The sequence below is a fragment of the Carcharodon carcharias genome, chromosome 2 (genome assembly GCF_017639515.1).
Source record: "Carcharodon carcharias isolate sCarCar2 chromosome 2, sCarCar2.pri, whole genome shotgun sequence".
Lineage (NCBI taxonomy): Eukaryota > Metazoa > Chordata > Chondrichthyes > Lamniformes > Lamnidae > Carcharodon > Carcharodon carcharias.
The window spans coordinates 35,373,299-35,392,809 of record NC_054468.1 but is presented as its reverse complement, the minus strand read 5'-3'; the positions used below and the strand labels follow the sequence as shown (position 1 = coordinate 35,392,809).

Genomic DNA, 19,511 nt, shown 5'->3' with positions numbered 1-19,511 from the left:
GATGTGTTTTATGGAACCAGTGGATAATTGTGGGGCGTATTTGGATTTCAAGAAGGCTTTTGATAAGGTCCTACATAAGAGGCTAGTGGGCAAAATTTAAGCACATGGCATTGGGGCAATATACTGGCATGAATTGAGAACTGGTTGATAGACCGGAAACTGAGGTGTCTAGTGGTGTACCACAGGGATCAGTGCTTGGGCCCCAGTTATTCATAATAAATGACTTGGATGAGGGAACCAAATGCAATATTTCCGAGTTTGCTGATGACACAAAACTGGGCGGGGTTGTGAGTTGTGGGGCGATACAAGGAATCCACAGGGCAATTTAGACAAGTTGTGTGTGTGGGAAAACACATGGCAGATGCAGTATAACATGGATAAATGTGAAGTTATATGCTTCGGTATGAAAAACAGAAAGGCAGAGTATTATTTAAATGGTGATATATTGGGAAATGTGGATGTATAAAGGGATCTGGGTGTCCTTGTACACCAGTCAATGAAAGTAAACAGACAGTGCAGCAAGCAATTAGGAATGCAAATGGTATGTTGTCCTTCATTGCAAGAGGATTTGAATTCAGAAGTATGGATGTCTTGGTGCAGTCGTAAGGGCCTTGGTGAGGCCACACCTGGAGTATTGCAAGCAGTGTTTGGATCCCTACCTATGAAAGGATATACTTGCCATAGGGGGAGCGCAGCGAAAGTTCACTAGGCTGATATCAGGGATGGCAGGACTGTCGTATGAGGAGAGATTGGTTCGACTGGGCCTGTATTCATGGAGTTTAGAAGAATGAGAGGGAAGCTGATCAAAAAGTATCAAATTCTAACAGGGCTAGACAGACTGAATGCAGGGAGGATGTTTTCCATGGTTGGGTAGTCTAGAACCAGGGGCCACAGCCTCAGGACATGGGGCAGGCCATTTAGGACTGAGCTGAGGAAAGATTTCTTCACTCAGAAGGCGGTCAACCTGTGGAATTCTCTACCACAGAAGTCTGCGGAGGCCAGGTCACTGAGTATATTCAAGAAATAAATTGATAAATTTTTGGATATTAGTGGCATCAAGGGGTATGGAAAGAAAGCAAAAAATTATGTTGCGAGAGAGGATCAGCCATGAACACATTGAATGATGGAGCAGGCTCGAAGGGCCGAATGGCCTATACCTGCTCCTAGCTTCTATGTGTCTATGTTCCTATGTGTCTATGACTTGGGAAACAATTATTTGAGGCAGCTTCCCATTGCCTACCTCATGTGTGATTAAAGAATCACAAGTCCTCTTCATAGAATGGACGCTGTGAAACAGCCCTTGTTTAATAGTTTTGAGTTCCTTCTCCATCGCCAGTGGAAATTGGTTGTTGAACTAGTGGCCATGGCTTGTAACTTTGGGCAAGTAACACTTACCTGAGCCTGGGGTAGTAGGAAAAGGGCAGTTTCAACAAGCCCTCAGGTGTCCAATGACCCTGATATCCTCATGAGTGGACTTTTTGGGCAAGTATCGAGGAATGTGCAACCAACACATCAAGTTGTCAACAAATCTGCACCAATGCAAATTAGAGTTTTACATGCACTTGCCATCCAGGCTTCAGCAGTAACATGACCAAAACCTTCCCTTTGGCATGGGAGGAAATTTTTAAGTGCAGAGATACCCTGTAATTGTTGTTATTGGAATTGTATTCTGTCTACGGGCTCTGAATGCCATCGAAATCTAGATAGCTTGAAGCAAATAGTTTATGGCGCCTCAGGAATTAGATAATGAATGGACCACAAAAATAATCTGTGCCACAACAGAATAGTAATGTTATTGCAGAAGAGTTTTGCATTGGAGGAAAGCACTCGTTACCAGGAGATTTTTTAAAAGTTCATCAATTTCTGATCAACGGCTTGTCCTTTACACTTCTGGACTTGCCATTAATTAACCATTGTTGTCACTTAGTCTAAATGGCAGCTGTAACATTGTAGTTTCGAGAGTGCAGAAGAAAAATCTCATGGCCAACAACAATACAATTATTTTGGCATTACATGGCCAAATTTTATATTTGAGAGAAAAGCAAGAATAAATTGATAGCTGTTGAATTACAGAGCAATTTAACATTATGGAGGCTATAAGGATTTGTTGGACACCTATGATCTAGTTTGAAAATGTACGGTCTGGTGTGAATCAAAGGAAGCAAGGAATAATTGGATATATTTCTTGCAGATATCGATGAAGGTGCAACCAACACATCAACCTTTTTTTTTGCAAAAATATACTTTATTCATAAAACATCTTCAAGAACATTCCAAACCATTTCAAAATCACCATCACAAAAATACAATCAGGTTCAACTTTTACAACGTGTATCACGAGGTGTATCAGTACAAACAATGAATATTACAATCATTTGCAGACATTCATTTTGAGCTGTACAGCCCGAGGGGCTCTACACAGTTCCCAGTCCCTCAGTTCACTGTGGCAGAAAGGTCTTAGACAGCGACCCTTCCCCATTGTGCCTTTGTGGCGGCTGCCCCAAGCTTTAGTGCGTCCCTCAGCACGTAGTCCTGGACCTTAGAATGTGCCAGTCTTCAACACTCGGTCGGGGACAACTCTTTGCACTGGAAGACCAACAAATTACGGGCAGACCAAAGAGCGTCTTTCACCGAGTTGATGATCCTCCAGCTGCAGTTGATGTTTGTCTCGGTGTGTGTCCCTGGGAACAGCCCGTAGAGCACAGAGTCCTGTGTCATAGAACTGCTCGGGATGAATCTCGACAGAAACCACTGCATCTCTCTCCAGACCTTCTTTGCAAAGGCACAATCCACAAGGAGGTGAACAATGGTCTCGTCCCCACCACAGCCACCTCGAGGGCAATGTGCCGAAGGAGTGAGACTCCTGGCATGTAGGAAGGATCTTATGGGGAGGGCCTTTCTCACCACCAGCCAAGCTACATCTTGGTGCTTGTTGGAAAGTTCTGGCGATGAGGCGTTCTGCCAAATGACTTTGACAGTCTGCTCAGGGAACCATCCCACAGGATCCACCATCTCTTTTTCCCGCAGGGCCTCTAAGACGTTACGTGCTGACCACTGCCTGATGGACTTGTGGTCAAAGGTGTTTCTCTGCATAATTTTTTCCACGAGGGACAGGTGGTATGGCACGGTCCAACTACTTGGAGCGTTCCGCGGCAGCGTGACCAGACCCATCCTTCGCAACACCAGGGACAGGTAGAACCTCAGCACGTAGTGACACTTGGTGTTTGCTTACTGAGGGTCTACACACTGCTTGATGCAGCCACACACAAAGGTAGCCATCAGTATGAGGGCGATGTTGGGCACGTTTTATCCCCCTTTATCTGGAGGCTTGTACATCGCGTCCCTGCGGACACGATCCATTTTTGACCTCCAGATAAAGCGGAAGATGGCTCGGGTGATCGCCACCATGCAGGAGTGTGGAATGGGCCAGACCTGCACCATGTTCAGCAACAGCATGAATGCCTCACACCTGATGACCAGGTTCTTACCCTCAATGGAGAGGGAGTGTCGCTCCCACATGCCCAGTTTCCTTTTCACCTTAGATACTCGCTCCTTCCAGTTTCTAACACAAGCCCTGGTCCCTCCGAACCATATCCCCAGCGGCTTCAGGCTGTCAGCCCTGACAGTGAAGGGGACAAAGGATTGGTCAGCCCAGATTCTCAGAAACTGATGATTAGTGAATCACACTACATCCAATCGCTCTCAAAGCTAGATTGCTACAAACAAACTCTTTGTTTCTTAATAATTAAACTATCAGAGGATGATGACAATAATTTGTGTCAGTATGCTATCAATATATGTTGATCTCAGGTTACGATTTGGATCGTGATAAATCCCTTATGTTTGGAGGAAATTGCATTTGTGATTCAGAATTTTGGATCAATGGCGTTTGCTTTGCACTTCTCGACTTGCCATTAATCTGGATTCCTAGTTGTTTAGCATCCATGGTGGTAGGAATGTTGTAGTTTGATGAGGGCGGCAGCAGAACACCCTAACCAAGAGAATCAATACATTAGTCATTGTGATTTATCTGAGATCTCTGCTAATTTCAGCACACTTGATATTTTGCACTTTCCCCTTCCATTGTATGGAAAAAATGCCCATTTTCAATTTCAGTGAGCATTGATGAATATAATTATGTGAGCTCAATTTAGATGGATTGAAGCAAATAGTTAATGGCTCCTTAGGACTTAGACAATGAATGAATCACAGCAATAATCCATGCCACAAGGAGCCATAAACTATTTGCTTCAACCCATCTAGATTTTGCAGGCATTTAGAGCCCCCTAGATAGAATAGAACTTCTAAACCAAGAATTGCAGAGTATCTCTGAAAATTGAGCTTCTATAGAAATACTAAGAGAAAAAAGATTAGCGAAGACAAATGTAGGTCCTTTGTAGTCAGAAAAGTGGGGTATTATAATGTGGAAGAAAGAAACGGCAGAAGAATCAAACTCTAACTTGGTTCTGTGTTCACAAAATAGGACACAAATAATTTTCTAGAAATGTGAGGGACCCAAGGGTCTAGTGAGAGGAAGAAATTGAAGAAAATCTGTATTTGTTAAAAAGTGATGCTCGAGGAATTAATGGGCTTAAAGGCTGATAAATCCCCAGGGCCTGATAATCCACATCCCAAAGTACTTAAGGAAGTGGCCCTGGAAATACTGGATGCATTGGAGGTCATCTTCCAAATTTCTATTGACTCTGGAGCAGTTCCTACAGATTGGGGAAAAAACCCACTATTAAAAAAAGGAGGGAAAGAAAAACAGAGAATTATAGACCTATTAGCCTAACATCAGAAGTGGGGAAAATGCGAGAGTCTTTGATAAAAGATGTGGCAACAGATCACTTGGAAAGCATTAACAGATTAGACAAACTCAGCATAGGTTTATGAAAGGGAAACCATGCTTAACTAATTTTTTGAGGCTGTAACATGTAGAATAGAGGAGGGAGAACCAGTGGTTGTGGTGTATTTGGATTTCAAAAAGGCTTTTGATAAGGTCCCACATAAGAGGCTAGTGGGCAAAATTTAAGCACATGGGATTGGTGCAATATACTGGCAAGGTTTGAGAACTGGCTGATAGACTGGAAACCAAGAGCGGGAATAGATGGGACTTTTTCTGGGTGGCAGACGGTGTCTAGTGATATACCGTAGAGAACAGTGCTTGGGCCCAAGCTATTCACAATATATATGAATGACTTGGATGAGGGAACCAAATGCAATATTTCCAAGTTTGCTGATGACACAAAACTGGGTGGGGTTGTGAGTTGTGAGGAGGATACAAGGAGGTTCAGGGCGATTTAAACAAGTGTGTGTGTGGGCAAACATATGCCAGATGCAGTGTAACATGGATAAATGTGAAGTTATATGCTTCAGTGTGAAAAACAGAAAGACAGAGTATTATTTAAATGGTGATACATTAGAAAATATGGATATACAAAGTGATCTGGGTGTCCTTGTACACCAGTCAATGAAAGTAAATAGACAGGTGCAGCAAACGATTAGGAAGGCAAATGGTATGTTGGCCTTCATTGCAAGAGGGTTTGAGTTCAGAAGTAGGGATGTCTTACTGCAGTTATACAGGGCCTTGGTAAGGCCACACCTGGAGTATTGCATGCAGTGTTTGGATCCTTACCTGAGAAAGAATATACTTGCCATAGAGGGAGCGCAGCGAATGTTCACTAGGCTGATACCGAGGATGGCAGCACTGTTGTATGAGGAGATATTGTTTCGATTGGGCCTGTATTCATAGAGTATTGAAGAATGAGAGGAAATCTGATCGAAACATATAAAATTCTAACAGGGCTAGACAGACTGAATGCAGGTTTCCCCAGGCTGGGGACTCTAGAACCAAGGGCCACAGTCTCAGGTTACAGCGCAGGCCATTTAGGACTGAGGTGAGGAAAAATTTCTTCACTCAGAGGGTGGTCAACCTGTGGAATTCTCTACCAAAGAAGTCTGTGTAGGCCAGGTCACTGAGTATATTCAAGAAAGAAATAGATAAATTTTTGGATCCTAGTGGCATCAAGGGTTATGGAAAGAAAATGGGAACATGGCATTGAGATAGAGGATCAGCCATGATCATATTGAATGATAGACTAGGCTCAAATGGCCGAATGGCCTACACCTGCTCCTTGTTTCTGTGTATCTATAATTTTGGAAAGAATTATGTGAGGTAGTTTCCCATTGCCTACCTCATGTGTGATTAAAGAAATACAAATCCTCTTCATAGAATGGACACTGTGAAACAGTTTAATAGGTTCAAGTTCTGTCTCCATCTCCAATGGAATTTGCTGGCTCCACTAGTGGCCATGGCTCTTGAACTTGGGCATGTGACACTTAGCTGAGCCTGGTGTACTATGAAAAGGGCAGGTGCAACAAGCCCTGAGGCCTCCAGTCACCCTGATATCCTCAGGAATGGATTTTTTTTCTGCAAGCATCGAAGAATGTGCAACCAACACATCATGTTTTCAACAAATCTGCCCCAATCCAAATGGGAGCTTTACATGCAGTTGCCATCCAGGCTTCAGCATCAACATGACCAAAATCTTCCCTTTGTGATGGTAGGAAATTTTTAAATGCAGAGATACCCTGTAATTGTTGGTTTTGTAATTCTATTCTGTCTACAGGCTCTGAATGCTTTCGAAATCTAGATGGCTTGAAGCAAATAGTTTATGGCTCCTCTGGAATTGGACAATGAAGGGATCACAAAAATAATCTGTGCCACAACAGAATAGTGACGTTATTGCAGAAGAGTTTTGCATTGGAGGAAAGCATTCGTTACCAGGAGATTTTTTAAAAGTTCATCAATTTCTGATCAACGGCTTGCCCTTTACAATTCTGGACTTGTGATTAATTAACCATTGTTCAGAAGTAGGGATGTCTTACTGCAGTTAGTCTAAATGGCAGCTTAACATTGTAGGTTTGAGGTGGCAGAAGAAAAATCTCATGGCCAACAACAATACAATTATTTTGGCATTACATGGCTAAATCTTATATTTGAGAGAAAAGCAAGAATAAATTTATAGCTGTTGAATTACAGAGCAATTTAACATTATAAAGGCTATAATGATGTGTTGGAAGCCTGTGATTTAGGTTGAAAATGTAAGGTCTGTTATGAATCAAATTAAGTAAGGAATAATTGGATTTATTTCTTGCAGATATCGATGAATGTGCAACCAACACATCAACCTGTCAACAAATCTGCACCAATACAAATGGAAGCTTCAATTGCAGTTGCCATCCTGGATTTAACACCAATGTGACAAACACTTCTCTTTGTGATGGTAGGCAATCTTCAAACATGCAGATTCTCACAAACTGATGTTTGATGAATCACACTACATCCAGCCGCTCTCAATGCTAGATAGCTACAAAGAAACTCTTTGTTTTCCTTCACAATTGAACACTCAGAGGTCGCTGACAATAATCTATGGCTATATGCAATCATTATATGTTGATTGCAGATTTCGGTTTCCATTGTGATAAACTCATAGACTACGAGGTAATTGCATGTATGATTCAGAATTTTGGATCAAGGGCATAAGCTTTGACTTCTGCACTTGCCATTAATCAGGGTTCCTCATTGTTTAGCTTCCATGGTGGTAGGAATGTTGTAGCTTGTTGAAGGCTGCAGCGCAACGTCCTAATGAAAAGAATGAATACATTTGTCTGTGTCATTACTCTGAGATCTCTGCTCATATCTGCACAGCTTGGTGTCATGTACTTTCCTCTTCCATTGCTTGGAGCAGATGTCCATTTTCAATTTTAGTGAGCATTGAGGAATATGATTTGGGGAAGAAATATATGAGGCACTTTCCCAATGCCTACCTCATGCGTGATTAAAGAAACAAAAGCCCTCTTCATTAAATGGACACTATGAACAAACCTTGTCTAACAGGTTGTATTTCTTTCTCCATCACCAATGGAATTTGTTGGCTCCAATACTGGGCATGGCTCCTTGGAGCATGTTTCCCTTAACTGTGCCTGGGGTGACTAACAAAAGGACAGTTGCAACAAGTCCTGAGGTCTCCAATGACCTAGATACCCTTCATGAATGGGCTTTTTCTCCGAGTATCGACGGATGTGCAACCAACATATCAAATTGTCCACATATCTGCACCAATACAAATGGGAGCTTTGCATGCAGTTGCCATCTAGGCTTCAACTCCAACATGACCAAAATCTTCCCTTTGTGATAGTAGGACATTTGTAAGTTCACAGTTAATCTGCAATTGTTGATTTTGGAATTCTATTCGATCTACGAGCTCTGAATGCCTTTTGCTACCTGATGATTGGCGAATCACAATACATCCAACCACTCTGAATGCCAGATGGCAGCAAGCAAGCTCTTTGTGTTCCTTCACAATGATACAATCAAAGGTTGTTGACTATAATCTGTAGAGTATACAATAATAATATGTTGTTTGCAGACTACTGCTTCCGATATGATAAATTCATAGACTACGACCATGTATGATTTAGAATCGATGGCATGTGCTTTGCACTACTGGACTTGCCATTAATCAGGGTTCCTAGTTTTTTTGCATCCACATGGGAAGGAATGTTGTAGTTTGATGAGGGCAACAGCAGAACATCCTAACCAACAGAGTCAATACATTAGTCATTGTGATCTGCCTGAGATCACTGCTCATTTCGGCACAGCTTGGTGTTTTAGAACTTTCCTTTTCCATTGCTTGGAAGAAATGCCCATTTTCAATTTCAGTGAGCACTGAGCAATATGTCTTGGGAAAGAAATATGTGAGGTGTTTTCCCATTACCTACCTCGTGCGATTAAAGAAACACAAGTCCTCTTCATTGAATGGACATGGTGAAACAGCCCTTATCTAAGATGTTCTACCTCTTTTGCCATCACCACTGGAATTTGCTGGTTCTGCTACTGGCTATGGCTCATACCCTGGAGCACGTGAACCCTTATCTGTGCCTGGGTGACTAGCAACAGGTCAAGTGCAACAAGCCCTGATGTCTCCAATTACCCTGATATCCTCATGAATGGACTTTTTTCTGCAAGCATAAAAGAATGTGCAACCAACATGTCATGTCTTCATCAAATCTGCACCAATACAAATGGAAGCTTTACATGCAGTTGCCATCCAGACGCCAACTCCAACATGACCAAAATCTTCCCTTTGTGATGGTAGGAGCTTTTTAAGTGCAGAGATACTCTGCAATTGTTGATATTGGAATTCTATTCTATTTACAAGCTGTGAACACCTTCTAAATCTAAATGTCTTGAAGCAAGTAGTTTATGGCTCCTTAGGAATTGGACAATGAATGGATCACAACAATAACATGTGCCACAACGCAATAGGGTTATTATGGCTGCAGAATATTGAATTGAAAGAGAGCAGTCATTACTGGGTGATTGTTAAAAAGTTAATCAATTTCTGATCAATGGCTTGCTGTTTGCTCTTCTGAACTTGCCATTAATTAACATTGTTGTCACTTAGCCTGAATGGTATATACAACAGTCGGTAAGCGAGGACAGAAGAAGAATCTCATGGCCAATAACAACAATACAATTATTTACGTATTATATGTCCAATTTTTATATTTGAGAGAAAAGTAAGACTAAATATATTGCAGGTAAATTACAGAGCAATTTAACACTACAGAGGATATAAGGATGTGTTGGTAGCAGATGACGTAGATTGAAAATTTATGTTTTAATGTGAATCAATCTACTCAAAGAAAAATTGGATATATTTCTTGCAGATATCGATGAATGTGCAACCAACACATCAACCTGTCAACAAATCTGCACCAATACAATTGGAAGCTTCAATTGCAGTTGCCATCCTGGATTTAACCCCAATATGACAAACACTTCTCATTGTGATGGTAAGCAATCTTCAAACGTGCAGATTCTCACAATCTGATGATTGGCGTATCACAATATAACCAACCACTCTCAATGCTACATGACTACAAGCAAGCTCTTTGTGTTCCTAGAATATTCTATAATATATAATCTAATACAATATAATATAATGTAATATAATATCCTATAAATATTTAACAACCACTGATTGTATAATTGTGAAGGAACACAAAGAGCTTGTTTGTTCCCATCTGGCATTGAGAGCAGTTGGATGTATTGTGATTCACTAAACATCAGGTTGTAAAAGGCATTCAGAGCTCATAGATAGAATAGAATTCCAAAACCAACAATTGCAGAGTATCTATGCACTTAAACATATACCCATCCTAGACTGGGTATTGTGTAATGAGAAAGGAATAATTGGCAATGTAGTTATGCGAGGCCCCTTGGGGATAAGCGACCATAATATGGTCAAGATGGAGAGTGATGTAGTTGATTCTGAGACGAGGATCCTGAATCTTAATAAAGGAAACTACGAGGGTATGAGGTGTGAGTAGGCTATGATGGATTGGGAAACGTTACTTAAAGGGATGATGGTGGATAGGCAATGGCAAATATTCAAAGAGCGCATGGGTGAACTGCAACAATTGTTTATTCCTGTCTGGCACAAAAGTAAAACAGGAAAAATGGCCAAACCACGGCTTTCAAGGGAAATTAGAGATTGTATTAGATCCAAGCAAGAGTCATACAAATTGGCCAGAAAAAAACAACAGACCTGAGGATTGGGAACAATTTAGAATTCATCAAAGGAGGACCAAGGGATTGATTAAGAAGGGAAAAATAGAGTACAAGAGTAAGCTTGCAGGGAACATAAAAACTGACTGTAAAAGTTTCTATAGGTATGTGAAGAGAAAAAGATTGGTGAAGACAAATCTAGGTCCCTTACAGTCAGAAACAGGGGAACTTATAATGGGGAACAAAGAAATGGCTGACCAACTAAATACATACTTTGATTCTGTCTTCACAAATAACGTACCAGAAATGTTGGGGAACGCAGGGTTTAGTGAGAGGGAGGAATTAGTAGGGAAATGGTGTTGGGGAAATTGATGGGATTGAAAGCAGATAAATCTCCAGGGCCTGATAATCTACATCCCAGAGTACTTAACGAAGTGGCCCTAGAAATAGTGGATGCATTGGTGGTCATCTTCCGAGATTCTATAGACTCTGGAATAGTTCCTTCAGATTGGAGGGTAGCTAATGTAACCCCACTATTTAATAAGAGAGATAGAGAGAAAACAGGGAATTGTAGATCAGTCAGCCTGATGTCAGTGGTGGGGAAAATTCTAGAGTCCATTATAAAAGATTTAATAGCTGAGTATTTGGAAAACAATGACAGAATTGGACAGAGTCAGCATGGATTTATGAAAGGGAAATCATGCTTGACAAACCTACTGGAATTTTTCGAGGATGTAACCAGCAGAGTTGATGAGGGGGAGACAGTGGATGTGGTTTATTTGGACTTTCAGAAGACTTTTGACAAAGCCCCACTTAAGAGATTGGCGTGTAAAATTAAAGTGCATGGGATTGGGGGTAGTGCATTGAGATAGATAGAAAACTGGTTGGCAGACAGGAAACAAAGAGTAGGAATAAATGGGTCTTTTTCCAAATGGCAGGCAGTGACTAGTGGGGTACCGCAGGGATCGGTGCTGGGACCCCAGCTATTCACAATATATAATAATCATTTAGATGAGGGAACTAAATGTAATATCTCCAAATTTGCAGATGACACAAAGCTGGGTGGGAGGGTGAGCTGTGAGGAGGATGCAGAAATGCTTCAGTGTGATTTGGACAAGCTGAGTGAGTTGGCAAATGCAGTATAATATGGATAAATGTGAAGTTATCCACTTTGGTAGCAAAAACCGGAAGGCAGATTATTATCTGAATGGCTATAAATTGAGAGAGGGGAATGGCAATGAGACCTGGGTGTCCTCATACACCAGTCACTGAAGGTAAGCATGCAGGTGCAGCAGGTGGTAAAGAAGGCAAATGGTATGTTGGCCTTCATAGCGAGAGGATTCGAGTACAGGAACAGGGATGTTTTGCTGCAATTATACAGGGCCTTGGTGAGACCACACCTGGAATATTGTGTGCAGTTTTGGTCTCCTTATCTGAGGAAGGATGTTCGTACTATACAGGCAGCGCAGCAAAGTTTTACCAGACTGATTCCTGGGATGGCAGGACTGACATATGAGGAGAGATTGAGTTGGTTAGGATTATATTTGCTGGAGATCAGACAAATGAGGGGAGATCTCATAGAAACCTATAAAATTCTAACAGGACTAGACAGGGTCAATGCACGAAGGAAGTTCCTGATGGTGGGGGAGTCCAGAACCGGGGGTCACAGTCTGAGGATATGGGGCAGACCATTTAGGACTGAGATGAGGAGAAATTTCTTCACCCAGAGAGTGATGAGCCTGTGGAATGCGCTACCACAGAAAGTAGTTGAGGCCAAAACATTGTATGTTTTTAAGAAGTTAGATATAGCTCTTGGGGCAAAAGGGATCAAAGGATATAGGGAGAAAGCAGGAGCAAGCTATTGAATTGGATGATCAGCCATGATCATAATGAATGGTGGAGCAGGCTCGAAGGGCTGAATGGCCAACTCCTGCTCCTATTTTCTACGTATGTTTCTATGTATGTTCCTTCAAAATCAGAGGTTGATGACAATAATCTGTGCCCGTATGCAACAATTATATTTTGATTGCTGATTACGGTTTCCATTTTCATAGACTATGAGGAAATTGCATGTATGATTCAGAATTTTGGGTTAAGGGCATGTGCTTTGCACTTTTGGACTTGCAAAAGTCCAGAGGTCCAGAGAATCAGGGTTCCTATTTGTTTAACCTCCGTGGGGCTAGGAATGCTGTAGTTTGATAAGGGCAGCAGCAGGGCATCCTAACCAAGAGAAGCAATACGTAGTCATTGTGATCTACTAGTGGCCATGGCTAATACCATGGAGCATGTGACCCTTACCTGTGCCTGGGGTGATTATCAAAATGGCAGGTTCAATAAGCCCTGCTGTCTCCGATGAGCCTGGTACACTCATGAATACATTTTTTTTTCTGCAAGATCGGTGAATGTGCATTCCACACATCAAGTTGTATACAAATCTGCACCAATACAAATGGGAACTGTTCATGCAGTTACCATCCAGTCTTCAGCAACAACATGACCAAAATCTTCTCTTTGTGATGGCAGGACATTTTTAAGTGCATAGATACTCTGCAATCGTTGGCTTTGGAATTCTATTCTATCTGCGAGTTTTGAATACCTTCTAAATCTGGATTGCTTGAAGCAACTAGTTTATGGCTCCTCAGGAATTAGACAATATAAGACAATGAATGGATCACAGCAATAATCTGTGCCACAACACAATAGGGATATTATGGCAACAGAATATTGAATTGAAGGAAAGCAGTCATTACCATGATATTATTAAATTATTCATCAATTTCTGATCAAGGGCTTGCTGTTTGCATATCTGGATTTGCCATTAATTAACATTGTTGTCACTTAGCTGAAATGGTAGCTGTAACACAGTCGGTTAGTGAGGACAGAAGAAAAATCTCATGGCCAATAACAACATTACAATTATTTAAGTATTATATGGCCAATTTTTATATTTGAGAGAAAAGCAAGACTAAATTTATTGCTGTTGAATTACAGGGCAGTTTAACACTATAGAGGTTATAAGGATGTGTTGGAAACATGTGACGTAGATTGAAAATATAAGGTCTATTGTGAATCAAACTAAGCAAGGAATAATTGGATCTATTTCTTGCAGATATCGATGAATGTGCAACCAATACATCAACCTGTCAACAAATCTGCACCAATACAATTGGAAGCTTCAATTGCAGTTGCCATCCTGGATTTAGTCCCAGTGTGACAAACACTTCTCTTTGTGATGGTAGGCAACCTTCACCACACAGATTCTCAGAAACTGATGTTTGGCAAATCACACCACATCCAACCACTCTCAATGCTAGATGACTACAAACAAGCTCTTTGTGTGTTCCTTCATGACTAAACAGTCAGAGGTCGATGACAATAATTTGTGCCCGAATGCAATATGTTGATTGCAGATTACGATTTCCATTGTGATAAATTCATAAACTACGAGGAAATTGCATGTATGAATCTGAATTTTGGAGCAATGGCATGTGCTATGCGCTTTTGCACTTGGCATTAATCAAGTTCCTAGAAGTTTAGCATTTGTGGTGGTGGAAATGTTGTAGTTTGATGAGGGCATCAGCAGAACCAGTTGAATCAACACATTAGTCATTGTGATCGATCTGAGATCTCGGCTCTATTCATAGTGGCTTGGTATCACACACTTTTCTCTTCCATTTCATAAAGAAATGCCCATTTTAAATTTCAGTGAGCATTGAGCAATATGACTTTGGAGAGAAATATGTGAGATGTCTTCCCATTGCCTAGCTCATGTGTGAATAAACAAACACAATTCCTCTTCATGGAATGGACACCGTGAAACAGCCCTTATCTAAGATGTTTTAGTACTTTTGGCATCACCACTGGAATTTGCTGGTTCTGCTACTGGCCATGGCTCATATCCTGGATCATGTGACCCTTACCTGAGCCTGGGTGACTAGCAAAAGAGCAGGTGCAACAAGCCCTCAGGTCTCCTATGACCCTGATACACTCATGAATGGGCTTTTTTGTGCAAGTATCAATGAATGTGCAACCAACGTATCAAGTTGTCAACAAATCTGCACCAATACAAATGGGGGTTTTGCATGCAGTTGACATTTGGCTTCAGCACCAACATGATCAAAATCTTCCCTTTGGCATGGGAGGAAACTTTAAGTGGAGAGATACTCTGCAATTGTTGGTTTTGGAATTATCTTCCATCCGTGAGCTCTGAATGCCTTCTAAATCTAGATGGCTTGAGGCAAATTGCTTCTGGCTCCTTAGGAATTGGACAACGAGTGGATCACAACAATAATCTGTGCCGTAACACAACAGGGTTATTATGGCAGCAGAATATTGAATTGGAGAACAGTCATTACTGGGTGATTGTTAAAAAGTTCATCAATTTTGGATCAATGGCTTGCTGTTTGCACTTCTGGACATGCCATTAATTAGCATTATTGTCGCTTAGCCAAAATGGTAGGTGGAATACTGTTGATTAGAGAGGGCAGAAGAAAAATTTCATGGCCAGTAACACCAATACAATTATTTAGGTTATGATATTGCTATTTTTTATATTTGAGAGAAAAGCATGACTAAATATATTGCTGTTAAATTAGAGAGTAATTAAAAATTATAGAGGCTATAAGGATGTGTTGGAAGCATGTGATGTAGATTGAAAATATATGGTCTAATGTGAATCAATTTTAGCAAGGAATAATTGGATCTATTTCTTGCAGATATCGATGAATGTGCAACTAACACATCAACCTGTCAACAAATCTGCACCAATACAATTGGAGGCTTCAATTGCAGTTGCGATCCTGGATATAGCACCAATGTGACAAACACTTCTCATTGTGACGGTAGGCAATCTTCAAACATGCAAACTGATGATTGAAGCATCATACTACAACCAACCACTCTCAATGCTACATGGCTATACAAATAAGCTCTTTGTGTTTCTTCACAATTAAACAATCAGAGGTTGATGACAATAATTTGTGCCTGTCTGCAACATTTCTATTTTGATTGCAGATTACAGTTTCCATTGTGATAAATTCATAGACTATGAGAAAATTGAATGTCTGATTCAGAATTTTGGTCAATGGCATGTGTTTTTTGCACTCCTGGACCTGCCGTTAATCTGGGCTCCTGGTTGTTTAGCTTCCGTGGGGGTAGGAATGTTGTAGTTTGATGAAGGCAGCAGCAGTACATATTAACTAAGAGAATCTATATTTTAGTCATTGTGATCTCTGCTCATTTCTGCACAGCATGGCATCCTTGCATTTTGTTCTTCCATTTCTTGGATGAAATGCCAATTTTCAATTTCAGTGAGCTTTGAGCAATATGACCTGGGAAAGAAATATGTGAGGTACTTTCCTGTTGCCTACCTCATGTGTGATTAATGAAACACCAGTCTTCTTCATGGAATGGACATTATGAAACAGCCCTTGTCTAAGATGTTCTTGTTCTCAATGGCATGTGCTTTGCACTTCTGGACTTGCTGTTAGTCAGGGTTCCAATCCATGTAGGAAGGATTTGATGAGGGCAGCAGCAGAATGTCCGAACCAAGGGAACCAATACATTAGTTACTGTAATTGGTCTGAGATCTCTGCTAATTTATGCACAGCTTGGTATTTTGCACTTTCCTCTTCCATTGCTTGGAAGAAATGCCCATTTTCAATTTCAGTGAGCATTGAGGAATATGATTTGGGAAAGAAATATTTGAGGTACTTGTCCATTGCCTACCTCATGTGTGATTAAAGAACCATAAGTCACCTTCAGAGAATGGAAACTGTGAACAGACCTTGTCTCATAGTTTGTAGTTCTTACTCCATTACCAATGTTTCTTCTACTGGACTGGGTTCATACCCTGAAGCATGTGCTCCTTACCTGAGCCTGGGGTGGTTTGTAAAAGGGCAGTTGCAACAAGCACTGATGTCTCCAATGACCCTGATGGCCCTCATGAATGGTCTTTTTCTCCAAGTATCGATGAATGTGCAACCAACACATCAAGTTGTCCACATATCCAAACCAATACAAATGTGAGGTACGCATACAGTTGCCATCCAGGCCTCAGCGCCAACTTGATCAAAGTCTTCCCTTTGTGATTGTTGGAAATTTTAAGTGCATAAATAATCTGCAATTGTTGGTTTTGGAATTCTGTTCTATCTACAAACTCCGAATGCTTTTTCAATCAATATGGCTTGAAGCAAATAGTTTATGGCTCCTCAGGAATTAGACAATGAATGGATCACATCAATATCCTGTGCCTCAACACAATAGGTATATTATTCAGGCAGAAAATTCAATTGGAGGAAAGCCGTCATTACCAATAAATTGTTAAAAAGTTCATCAATTTCTGATCAATGGTTTGCTCTTTGCACTTCTAGACTTGCCATTAATTAACATTGTTGTCGCTTAGTCTGAATGGTAGCTGGGACATTGTAAGTTAGAGAGGGCAGAATAATAATCTCATGGCAAACAGCAACAATACAATTAGTTATGCATTATATGGCCAGTAATTATATTTGAGAGAAAAGCAAAACTAAATATATTGCTGTTGATTTGCACAGCAATTTAACATTATCGCGGCTAGGAGGATGTGTTGGAAACATATCACATCGAGTGAAAATGCATGGTCTAATGTGAATCAAACTAAGCAAGGAACAATTTGATCTATTTCTTGCAGATATTGATGAATGTGCAACCAACACATCAACCTGTCAACAAATCTGCACCAATACAATTGGAAGCTTCAATTGCAGTTGCGATCCTGGATTTAGCACCAATGTGACAAACACTTCTCTTTGTGATGGTAGGCAAACTTCAACATGCAAAATTCTCAGAAACTGATGTTTGGCAAATCACTACATCCAACCATTCTCAATGCTAGATGGGTACAAACAAGCTCTTTGTGCTCCTTCACAATTAATCCATCAGAGGTTGAGGATAATTATTATTGCTCGTATACAATCATTGTATATTGATTGCAGATTCTGATTTCCTTTATGATAAGTTCATAAACGACGAAGAAATTGTACGTGTGATTCAGAATTTTCAATCAACGGCATGAGCTTTTCACTTCTGAATTTGGCATTAATCAGGGTTCCTAGTTGTTTAGCATCCGTGGGGGTAGGAATGTTGTAGTTTGATGAGGGTGTCAGCAGAACGGCCAAACCAAGGGAATCAATACATTAGTCATTGTGATCTGCCTGAGGTCTCTAATCAGTTCAGCACGGTTGGTTGTCATACACTTTCCTCTTCCATTTTATGGAAGAAATGCCCATTTTAAATTTCAGACAGCATTGGACAATATGACTTGGAAAAGAAATATGTGAGGTGTTTTCCCATTGCCTAACTCATGTGTGAATAAACAAACGCAAGTCCTCTTCATAGAATGGACACGGTGAAACAGCCCTTATCTAAGATGTTTTAGTTCTTTCGCCATCACTGCTGGAATTTGCTGGTTCTGCTACTGACCATGGCTCATACTGTGGAGTATGTGAGCCTTACCTGAGCCTGGGTGACTAGCAAAAGGGCAGGTGCAACAAGCCCTCAGGTCTCCAATGCACCTGACACCCTCATGAATGGACTTTTTTGTGCAAGTGTTTATGAGTGTACGACCAACACATCACGTTGTCAACAATCTCCACCAATACAAATGGGAGCTTCACTTGCAGTTTCCATCCAGTTGCACTAGCTGATCAAAATCTTCCCCTTGTGATGGTAGGAACTTCTTATGTACAGAGATAAGATGCAATTGTTGGTTTTGGAATTCTATTCTATCTACGCGCTCTGAATGCCTTCTTAATCTAGATGGGTTGAAGCAAATAGTTCATGGCCCCTTAGGAAATAGATAATGAATGGATTGTAACAATATTCTGTGCCACAACACAGCAGTGATGTTATTACAGGAGAATATTAATTTGCAGGAAAACAATCATTGCCAGGATATTGTTAAAAATTCATCAATTTCTGATCAATGGTTTGATGTTTACACTTCTGGACATTTCAACAATTAACATCGTTGTCACTTAGCCTAAATGGTGGCTGTAATGCTGTAGGTTTGAGAGGACAGAAGAAAAATCTCATGGTCAATATCAACAATTCAATTATTTAGGTATTATATGGTCAATATTTATATTTGGCAGAAAAGCAAAACTAAATATCTTCTTGTTGATTTACAAGCAATTTAACAATATAGAGGTTATGAAGATGTGTTGGAAACATATCACGTATATTGAAAAAGTATGGTCTAATGTGAATCAATCTTAGCAAGGAATAATTGGATGTACTTCTTGCAGTTATCGATGAATGTGCAACTAACTCATCAACCTGTCAACAAATCTGCACCAATACAATTGGAAGCTTCAATTGCAGTTGCCATCCTGGATTTAGCACCAATGTGACAAACACTTCTCTTTGTGATGGTAGGCGATCTTCAACATGCAGATTCTCAGAAACTGATGTCTGGCAAATCACACTACATCCAACCACTCTCAATGCTAGATGGCAACAAACAAGCTCTTTGTCTTCATTCACAATTAAACCATCAGATGTTGATGACAATTTGTGCCTGTATACAATCATTATAAATTGATTGCAGATTACGATTTCCTTTGTGATAAATTCATAAACGACGAGGAAATTGCATGTGTGATTCGGAATCTTGGATCAACGGCATGATCTTTGCACTTCTGGACTTGGCATTAATCTGTGTTCCTCATTGTTTAGCATCCGTGGGGGTCGAATTGTTGTAGTTTGATCAGGGTATCAGCAGAATGGCAAACCAAGGGACTCAATGCTTTAATCATTGTGATCTGCCTGAGATCTCTGCTCAGTTCAGCATGGCTTGGTGTCATGCACTTTCCTCTTCCATCGTATGGAAGAAATGACCATTATAAATTTCAGAGAGCATTGAACAATATGATTTGGGAAAGGAATATGTGAGTTG

General features: G+C 40.6%; 1 protein-coding gene across 1 annotated transcript in view; it reads left to right on the top strand.

The window, feature by feature from the left end:
* LOC121287210 (uncharacterized threonine-rich GPI-anchored glycoprotein PJ4664.02-like) overlaps positions 1-19,511 on the top strand; it is a 248,842-nt gene that overhangs the window by 112,479 nt on the left and 116,852 nt on the right. Inside the window, exons 45-50 of the mRNA XM_041204885.1 lie at positions 7,161-7,286; positions 9,736-9,861; positions 13,686-13,811; positions 15,292-15,417; positions 17,247-17,372; positions 18,862-18,987. Of these exons, the coding sequence (XP_041060819.1) occupies positions 7,161-7,286; positions 9,736-9,861; positions 13,686-13,811; positions 15,292-15,417; positions 17,247-17,372; positions 18,862-18,987 (756 nt within the window). The remainder of the gene's footprint in view (positions 1-7,160; positions 7,287-9,735; positions 9,862-13,685; positions 13,812-15,291; positions 15,418-17,246; positions 17,373-18,861; positions 18,988-19,511) is intronic.